We start from the raw sequence: 10,333 nt of genomic DNA, 5'->3' as shown, positions 1-10,333 counted from the left end.
CAAATATTTTCAAGGCGATTTATGTATGCCTGTGTGTACATATGTATAACTTATTATTTCAACTACCACATGATTATCCAAAAAATGATCTGAAAGTGACAAAAAAAGTGGGAGAGCTGATCGTTGTCCCAACTCTTCAAATTCAACAATTTCATCATTTCTTCTCTATTACAACACCATGCCACATTAAACATCCTACAAGTACAGAACCAGTATTATCATTTCTTTCTTTTTTTTTTTTTTTTTTTTTTTTGAGACAAGAGTATTGCTCTGTCGCCCAGGCTTGAGTGCAGTGGCACAATCTTGGCTCACTGCAACCTCCGCCTCCTGGGTTCATGCAATGTTCCTGTCTCAGCCTCCTTGAGTAGCTGGGACAGGCACATGCCACCACGCCTGGCTAATTTTTGTATTTTTAGTAGAGTCGGGTTTTGCCATGTTGGTTAGGCTGGTCTTGAACTCCTGACCTCAGGTGATTCACCCACCTCAGCCTCCCAAAGTGCTGGGATTATTCCCATGAGCCACCACGCCCAGCCCATTTCTTTCTTTCTTTAGCAACAATAGACATTGTTCTGCTTCCTCGATTCCACCATCTAAAGCTAACAGATAAGGGGAATCTGGCTTCCTCCCAAAGCAGCTATGATGAACTCCCATCAACACTGTTTTGGACAGCTGGACCCTGAAGGGTACGTTCAGGAACTAACAGGAATATTTGCGGTCATTCCAAACCCAATGCATCAGGGCCAACTTTAGAAGCATAGTCACAATTTTATGCCTCATACTGCTCAAACAAATTAGTGCTATAGTCCACTAAAGATCTTAATCAAAACGAAATTAGAAAGGGTTTTGGCCAGGGAACATTTTGAGACCCAACTAAAACCCAAGGTTTAGTCAGTCTGATGAAAAACTGGTCACCCAAACATTTATTTATTTTTCACTCCTGATTCTGTGAAAAGGCTTCTGAAGACCAGTTTTAGTTTCTGTCCAACCTAGGACCTTATTGATTGGTGGTTAGGGCTTTTTCAGAAGGTGTAACTCTTTCAATTCTGTTTTTGAAGAACTGGTGAGGCTTGTTTTCTCTGGGTGTGCTTCTTGTTCCCCCAGAATGTGTGCCATTTCCTTTGATCATCACAACAGTCCTCTGAGGTGGGCAGCAGAGGCCAACCTTCTCCTTTTTCACTGATGAGAACAAGCAGATGACTTGCCCAGGGCTTTCTTATAAGTAAAGCTATGATACTAGAACCAAATGCTCCAGTCCAAAACTTCAATTTTTTAATGTGAAAGCATCAAAAAAGGGGTGTGACTGCTAATTTACTAACAAATCTGTTGATCTGAACATTTGGATGATATAACCCACATTTGAGTTATTCCCCTTTGAGGCTGGCCACAGTATCCAATATTTAGAGTTCTCTTGCAAATGATGGCTGCAAAGTTGCCCTTACCAAACATGTAACTGGCCCAACCTAGGAAACTATTTTTCTGGTGGACAAGAGAAAGGAACTAAAAAATCCACAGCTGCCATGAAAAAGAGTGAAAATAATATTTATATTATCTTCAAGATTTTAAATATAAGAAAAAAACATAAATTTATGTTTTCCTACATGGCACAGAAATGTAGATGACTACACTATTCAAACTAAAACTGCATGATTAGGAGTTTCATATTTAGGATATACTTAATTCTTTCTCTTTACGATGAGTGCTTTAAATCTAACAAAAGAGATTCATCATCCTCTACTTTCACCTGAGATTTAAAAGTAACTTTTACAGGCTCAGGGGTGGGGATTTCCCTTTCTTCGTGGGCAGGATACACCCGCCTGGCTGCCTCATGTTCTGGTTCACTGAGCTCATCAGAGTAGAGCTCACTGATGGGGCCCAGAGACTCGCTCCTGGCAATGATGTCCACGCCCATCTCCCTGGCACATTCCTCACCTTCGGCCACTGTTCGGTCCTTGCCTTTCCTGAGGCTACGCATCTTAAAAGCCTCCTTTGAGGGAGCTGCATTAGAAATAGATTTCTTAAACCTCTCCCCTGACTGTCTCAGCCTCTCCCCTGACTGTCTCAGCCTCTCTCCTGACTGTCTTAGCCTCTCTCTCCTCTCTGGGGTCACTATTCTAGTTCTAATTCTGTTCACTTTCTTGTCCAAATTTTGCCGTGTCTTCTGCATGTTTTCTTTGGAAAATGCCTTCTTGATATTATCAATGTGTTCCTTGCCTGACTTCCTAAGCCTGGCAGATCTGCTTTCTTCAACATAATATTCTTCATCCGAAGAGAGATCTATTGGGGGATCAAAGACATCATCCTCCTCCTCTTCTTGATTCTCAGTTAGGTTTCTGTCTTTAACAACAGACAGGGATGTTGGACACCGAAACTTCTCCTGAAGGAGAGAAAAAACAAAGCATATTAGTGCTTCCTTTGCACTACAGATCAGCTCTTTTACCTTCTGGCCATGCCTTGTAAATCTTTTCCATGGGCTGTTTATCCTCTGCCTGCTCCTTAAATGTTAGCATTTCTTAGGGTTTCTCTTACCTTGGCCCTTTCCTCTTCTTCATCTCCCAGGCTCACCCTGGGCAACCTTAACCACTCCATTTTTCAGATCCAATTGTAAGTAAACTCACATGTATTTTATCTTCACTTTCCTTCTCTCCTAAGATGAAGACACATGTGTGAATGATGGGCAGACTGCTCCACAGTTTGACGTAACACAGTCACCTTGAACTTACCAAGTCCAAAATTCAAGGCCCATCCACCATCCTCTCCATTTCTACTTCTTTCCCTTACCTCTCAGCACTAACACCCATCCAGGTCCCACATAAGATAGAAACTCCTGAATCACCATCCCAAATATTTCCTCTCCTTCTCATTCCATTTCCAACCAGTCACCAAGCTTTGTTGGTAATACTGCCTAACAACTTGTCCGTTCCCACCTCCTTCCTCATTCCCTCTACCAATGTCTTGATTCTGGCCCTTGTCATCTCAGTCCTGAACTTGTGCAATGCCTCCTCACTGATCCTTCTACCTCCAGAACATCACCTAAGTATTTTCTGAGAAATATTACTAAAGCATAGCTTTGATCACATCTTTTCTCTGCTTTAAACTTTGGAGAGCTCATCAATACTCAACGAAGAGTTCAAATTGTCCAGTATGATGAGAAGGCTCCTCAGCTTTAGCTAAACCTACTTTCCCACTCTTCCAGCCCAGAAACATACAATCACTCTCAATTCCTCAAGCACAAGATATTTTCATCCCTCTACGCCTATGTATATGTGATTTCTGGTATCTTCTTTTTTTCATAAAGACGGGGTCTTACTACATTACTCAGGCTGGACTCGAACTCCTAGACTCAAGGAATCCTCCTGCTTCAGTCTCCCAAGTAGCTGGAACTACAGGCACATACTACCATACCCAGAAGTTTCTGACATCTTAGGTCCCCTTTCACCTCTTTTTGGCTTTGTAAATGAAATCTTTCTTCAATAATCCAAGTGTCCCCAACTTCCCCAAGTGGCTAACTCTATCTCAAATTTACACATACATCCTCTGTTTATAACATTTATCACAGTTTGAGTTGAAGCTTTACTCAAAAATATGTGTCTCCCGGAGGTCTTCTCCAGATTCCTTGAAAGCAGACATCATGTGTCTTATTTATGTTTTATGCCCAGCATCTATCAGACTGTCTTGAACATAGTAGGCATACTCAATGAATGATTATTGGATCAAACAGGTGTACACCTTCCTTCAACAAAGTTATTAAGCACCACCACAAACCAGTAAATTTTCTGGTTCTAGAAACTGTGAAGCTTCTTTGAAGACAAAAGAGTGAAAAAGCTTATATTCTCGGAGAGGGACAAACAAGTAAAATCTATATAGCACGTTAGATGGCAAGATACACACTAAGGTGAGAACTAAAGCAGGGAAGGGGAATATGCAGTGACAAGGAGGTGCTGTTTGAACTACAGTGGTCAGAAAGGCCTCATTCATACGGTGACACCTGAGCCTAGTCCTGAAGGCTGCATATAGATCTAGGAAGAACAGAAAAACAGTGGGGAGGACTGTGTGGTGACAGCAGAGTGATGAAAGGGCAAGAAGGGGAGGCAAGAGGGTAAGAGAGATAGCAGGTGGTCCAGGTCACGCAATGCTCTGTATCCAATGGTGAAGTCTAAGCATAACAGGAAGTCTTCTAAAAGCCTGGCAGGAAGCCGGGTGCAGTGGCTCATGCCTGTAATCCCAGCACTCTGGAAGGCCGAGGCAGGGGGATCACCTGAGGTCAGGAGATCAAGAGAAGTCTGTCCAACATGGCGAAATAGTCTCTACTAAAAATATAAAAATTAGCCGGGAGTGGTGGCACATGCCTGTAATCCCATCTACTCAGGAGAATCACTTGAACCCGGGAGACGGAGGTTGCAGTGAGCTGAGATTGTGCCACTGCCCTCCAGCCTGGGTGACAAAGCAAGACTCCGTCTAAAAAAATGAATGAATGAATGATTTGCAGGAGAGTAGTGCCAGGATTTGCCCCACATTATAAAAGGATCACTCTGTTGAAAACAGAGTGTAGGGGCAAGAAAAGAAGCAGGGTGAACAGGTGGAGGGCACTGAGGTAAGCAGCACTGGGTAAGGTTGCTGACAGGGTGGGGGGTGAGAAGCAGTCTGATTTGGAGCTGCTTTGAAGGCAGGAGCCAACAAGATTTGCTGCTAGATCTGGATGTGGAGTGCCAGAGTGTCAAGAACGATCCTCAAGTACATGGCCTGAGCAGATGAAAGATAGATCTGCCATTAATTGAGATGGGGGAGACAGAGGAGGAAGAGACTGGAGGGGAAGGATGGGATCTGAACACGCTGTCTTGGAGACACCCACTAGCCATGCAAGCAGAGGCACTGAGCAGGCAGCTGAGTAGATGAGTCTGGAATTCAGAAGAGCGGGCTGGGCTAGACATCCAAATTTAGGAGTCACTGATGTAAAGATGAAATTAAAGTCATGAGACCAGATGAAAGAGATCACCAAGAAACTAAGTGAATGGATCTATGCTCTGTTTTACTCAAAACTCTTTGGCACCAAGGTGTGTTTCAGAATTCAGAAAATTTCAGACTTTGGAAATAATATGATTTATTACATAACATTCCCAGCAAGATCTTGGAAGAAACATTTCTGTGGCAAAAAAATATGAATATTCACACTAAGTTGGGATAAAAGCTAGAAATAGCCTCCTGCTACTTTAGGTCAGGTTTTTCTACTGAATAACTTCAGGTCAAGTTAGGTCTTGCTGTCAAATATGTTATTAAAAATATTTTTGAGAATTTTTGAACATGGGTGTTACAGAGCATGGATTTTGGACTGGTAGAGGGAAGAAATGAGAAAAGAAAAAAAAAAAAGGACAAACAGCTAGTGAGGCAGGGGGAACTCCCAAAGAGTGTAGTAACCCCAGAAGTCCAGAGGAAAGAAGTTTCAAGGAGAAAGGGAGGGGCTGGTTAAGGTGTCTCATACCTATAATCCCAACATTTTGGGAGGCTGAGGTGGGAGGATCACTTGAGGCCAAGATCAGTCCAGGCAAAAAGTGAGACCTCATCTCTACGAAAATTTTAAAGTGTAACCAGGCAAGGTGATGTGCACCTGTAGTCCCTGCTACTTGGAAGGCTGAAGAGGGAAGATCGTTTGCCCCCAGGTGTTGGAGGCTGCAGTAAGCTATGATTGCACCATAGAACTCCACCCTGGGCAACAGACGAAGACCCTGTCTCTTTAAAGAGAGAGAGAGAGAGAGGAGGTCCAATCGTGCCAAATGTGTCAAAAGAATAAGAATTGGATTTGGGACATGACACACACTGGAAACCTTGAGAGCCAGCCCAACCACAGCAGCTAGAGGAACCCAACTGAATAGGGAGCATTTCTCAAACGAAACAGACAAAAGTTGAAAAATTATGAGATTTTTAACTGAACCGCAAGTTAAAATTTCTAAAAGAAACTGTGCCCCACATGAGATCCAGATTAAATCTATTCAATCGAAAAATATATAAATATATACAAAACACATTTATGCATATTCTAAAACCTATCAGCCTGATAGTCAAGAAGATATCCCTGGAACCTTATTTCTTTTGATACTTATTTAAAATTAAATTCTTTGGCTATAGGATTAGAGTGTCTAGGAGCTAAAAAAAAGGCAGGGGTGGGCGTCTCATAACTCTCTGATGAATCAGTTAGAAGCAGTGAAATTATTCCTCTCCTTTCCTGACACCTGCTGCAGGGAGTAGCTTCAGCAACACAATGTGGGTTGGCACGGCCTAAGAAGGTATAATTAGAAAGGGAAAGAGCCAAAAGTTAATTACTGTTAGGTAGGGGATAAAACACAATCTTGCTGTGAAGAAATCAGATATAGCTTAGCCCAGGAATCACATACCCTCCTTTAAGTACACAACAAATAATATAAAATCAGTCTTTAAAGTAAAACAAAACAGGGGTAGAGTCACAAAAAAGTACTTGTTATGTAGATCTATTAGTTGCAACTCCAATGAGACAGAGCTATCACGAGCTAATGGTGAATAGACTGTTATAATTGAAGATTGTAGATGTTGAATTAGAGTTGACTTCCAAATATAACTGTATCTTTTCATATAAAACTCCAGGTAAAAAGACCATTTTTGTAACAGAATGAATACTGTGCATCAGAGTACTGTGGGCTGGATTGAACATCAAAGTAATATAGCTACAGGATGTGAGGGCGAGTGGCTGCAACATCTGTCACCCCACTGATTGCCAGGGTTGATTCAGCTGATCTGGCTGGCTAAGTGGGTGTCCCCTTCCGCCCTCACTGCTCCATATGCATCCCTCTCGAAACCGCACGCTCGGTCAAAGAGGATGACCATCCACGATAGAGGCGGACTGGTCTTTGGTCAAGAGTATACGAGTAGCTGTGCTCCCCTGCTACAACCTCCAAACAAGCTCTCAAAGTAATATAGCTAGGGAAATTTTGAATATACAAAAGTCTGAGGCTTATTAGTGAAGATATAGTATGCTCGAAGAGAAATAATAAATGTAATAGGTAATGTTTACTATGGCTGAATTGCTTAGTCTCAAGTTAATTTTAGTAGAAGGGGCAATCTCAATATAACCATTTATATACCTTAACTATGATGATTAATTATAACTAATTTTAACTGCCAAGAATAACCACGTGACCATGTATACAGTGTTCTAACATCCAATGCATCTTTGAATCAGAGTTCTACGTGCATTATTCTTTTCTCTACAAGCTCTCCCATTATAAATGATAGCAATTACTTTTTGACGAACTGTTGCTTACTCTGAACAACTTAATTATACAGAATCTTCATGGCATTATTTCTTACAAGAAAAGAGATGTGCCCTAAACTAGGACCCCTCAGTTGCTTTAAATAACTGCAAAGGATCAAAGAAAAGAACAATCAGCAGTTAGTTACAGGGACTACACAGGTGAATATAGAAACATCTTAAAGTTTAAAGAAGAGTTATGTCAATGAACAGAGTCAATGGAAACTTTTCAGCAACTTCTTTGCTCTTGCTTTTGTAAATCTTAATTGGCACTTAGTCCACTGCTTTGCACAAAGGTTCTCAGCAGACATGAATGCCAAATATGTTTCCTGGCCATGCGCCCATGCCAGTCGAGGGTAAGATATACCCACAATTCCGAGCGTCTTCAGAAGGCAAATCGAAGAATGGATACTGCATTTCCCACTACACTGGAACTGGCCTCTGAAAATCAGGTGACTGATTTTTTTTTTAATTTTTCAATTTTTTTTCTTAAGACAGGTTCTCACTATCACCCAGGCTGGAGTGCAGTGGCACAATCATGACTCACTGTAGCCTCAACCTCCCCACAGGTGACCCTCCCACCTCAGCCTCCTGAATAGCAGGGAACACAGGCACGTGACAACACACCTGGTTAACTTTTCTATTTTTGTAGAGACGGGGTTTTGCCACATTGCCCAGGCTTTTATTTTCCCCCAAATTTTTAAGCCTATAGAAGGACTTCCAGAGACATGAAAGGAAAGGGAAATGATAAAGAACTTAAAATGGCATAGTCTGCCCTATCTACCTTTGAAATAAGCAACTCTTCACTCTCCTCCCTATTATTTTTCCTAAATAACCTACAGGCTTTTAAAAACAGACCTAAAATACCACTCTACCATCCCAGTGTAACCTTATCAGTCAAGAGAGGGCTATGGAGAATTGCCTAATATGTAAAGAATGCCATGGGGAGTTATAGGCCACATCCCTAGTGTTTTACAAATTATCTTCTACATAATCCAACTGCGTTCCCATTTCATTTAGTTTATATTCTTCTAGTTTTTTTCCTATGTACATAAGTACTCATTTTTAAAATACAGGTGTCATTTTAAAAAATAACACTTTATATGCACAGTGAACATTCCTGCACACATTCCTGATTTTATGCATAGAACAAATTCTTTGACATGAAATTTTGGGGCCAAAAAGTTTGTGAATTTTTAAATTTCTGAATACATACTACCAAATTTGCCTTTCGAAAATGTTTTATCAATTAATATTTCTACCAACAGAATATGAAAGTGTTTTTTCCCAATTCTTAAATTAACCTCTGGTTATAGGTTTTAATAACTGCCAACAGTTAAATAAGTGAAAGTAGAATTTTATTCTTACTTGTGTTTTGTAAACTGCCTGATAATGACAGTTTCCTACTTTTCTACTGTGAAGGAATGTTCAATTTTTTTCCTTTTAACTGTAAGAGTTTTAAAAATATACCACAGATATTACGCATTTGCCATGAATATGTTCCTATTTCCAAAAATATGAGTGCCAAGCACAGAATATGGGAACTTAGCTCAATACACAATGTCACACACAAAATACTGTATTAAATCACTTAAGTAAAAAGACTTTGTAATCAAACATAGGAAATTATTTATGTGACTCATATATTTGTATTACTATAACAATAAGAAAAATAAGAATAATTGCCTCATTGTTCATTGGAAAATAGCTATCATTGTGATCTATACGGAAAAATTCCAATACACAAATTACATTCTGAAAAGTTTATATCTACTGTTTAGGCCTTTCCAGGCTCCCCACATAAGCGAAAAAAACCACATTGTGGAGCTACTGGTTGTCAGTTTCTTCTTTTAGAGAATAAAGAGGTGTTTTAAACTAGAGGCTTCTGAGTCTTCTTCTAGGTCTAACATTTTCAAAGTATATGAGAGGGCACCATGCTAATAAAGCTAATATGCTGAAAGGGACTTACCAATATTAAGTTTCAAAGGCAAGAAATAGCCTAAGCTATGAGCCACAGTTCATATTACATGAAATGGTTGAGAAGCTCAAAATTCCAAAATGATAGATAGCACTTTGGTTAACACAGAAATGGTTTTATCCTGAGATTGCTGCTAATACAGAACTCCATTGTATTAACACATACAATAGTTAAGATGTGACACTAGAAACCTCTGATATGACTTATTGGCAATTAAAAGATGCAAGAGATTAGAACAAGCAAGCTGAACACAAGTGCAAGCTTACCTGGAATATTACCACGCGAAATTTGTTTTTCTTCATTATTTCCTCTTGCTTGACTTCAACTTTTTTAACATGAATTTGTTGCTTCTCTACCCGGGCTTTCACATCTTTAATGTGAGCACTAACTTTTCGGGTTTTCTCAAACAACTTGTTAATGATATGCCCTGTATTGCTATGTGACTGTGAAAGCTTCAACAGGTCAATCTGGACGGATTTTATGGCATTTTCCATTTCCCTGTGTCTCTCCTCTATTCTCTTCTGGCTTGCCTGCACACTGTCCACGATGGAGGCTACTTTGTCCAGCACAGTCACAATGGTAAGAGCAGCGTCTTCATCTTCTGTAACACTCGACAGGCGATTCTGGTGGATTTTATCAGCATTTGAAGCAGACCCATTATGTTCCATTTTATTTATTTCTCAGCGTAAGATGTCCTAACCACAATCAATTCTGGCACTTGGAGCAAAAAGTCAGCTTGATAACAGGCAACAGGGTTGTTTAAAGAGTTGGAAACCCCACCCCTGGAGAATGGTCAAGTATTTATAACTACAAATACCCATATGTGACTGTTCTGCAATCTGAACCCTTGCAAAGTACCGGGGACTGTTCCAAACATGCTTGCTGACTGACTAAGGGACTCAAATAAGACTGTGGGTAGAAGAGGAAAGCTTTTTTAAAAAGTTCACTAAAGCCACCATGTAACTAATATTAAACCTAGAAGCCAAATGGTCAAAAAAGCAAACTCCAAATGTTGGGTAAAGCTTTTGCCTTTAGATAATTTCAATCAGTATTTGTAACAGGAAAGGGGAATTCTGAAC

The 10,333-nt window shown here is 40.3% G+C and overlaps 2 protein-coding genes across 2 annotated transcripts in view; both read right to left on the bottom strand.

Annotated features, from left to right (window-relative positions):
- Positions 1-221: 221 nt before the first annotated feature.
- CAVIN4 (caveolae associated protein 4) lies at positions 222-10,291 on the bottom strand. The gene is made up of 2 exons (XM_011740202.3): positions 9,521-10,291; positions 222-2,374 (listed from the first exon to the last, which is right to left on the bottom strand). Exons 1-2 carry the CDS (start codon positions 9,920-9,922, stop codon positions 1,688-1,690), a joined length of 1,089 nt encoding a protein of 362 aa, XP_011738504.2. The 5' UTR covers positions 9,923-10,291; the 3' UTR covers positions 222-1,687.
- LOC105480973 (transmembrane protein with EGF like and two follistatin like domains 1) overlaps positions 9,743-10,333 on the bottom strand; it is a 99,635-nt gene continuing 99,044 nt past the window's right edge. The window contains exon 11 of the mRNA XM_071078081.1: positions 9,743-9,877. The gene's annotated coding sequence lies outside the window, so the exon portion shown is untranslated. The remainder of the gene's footprint in view (positions 9,878-10,333) is intronic.

Source organism: Macaca nemestrina, chromosome 14 (assembly GCF_043159975.1).
Source record: "Macaca nemestrina isolate mMacNem1 chromosome 14, mMacNem.hap1, whole genome shotgun sequence".
Classification (NCBI taxonomy): Eukaryota; Metazoa; Chordata; class Mammalia; order Primates; family Cercopithecidae; genus Macaca; species Macaca nemestrina.
Note: the sequence above shows the minus strand (reverse complement) of the source record. Positions and strands in the feature narration are given on the sequence as shown.

Bases quoted from the DNA above. Each gene is read 5' to 3' on its own strand.
- CAVIN4 (XM_011740202.3), bottom strand. From the start codon at position 9,922: ATGGAACATAATGGGTCTGCTTCAAATGCTGATAAAATCCACCAGAAT. The intron at 2,375-9,520 runs GTAAGCTTGCAC...TCTCTCCTTCAG, and splicing joins TTCGCGTGGTAATATTCCAG to GAGAAGTTTCGGTGTCCAAC.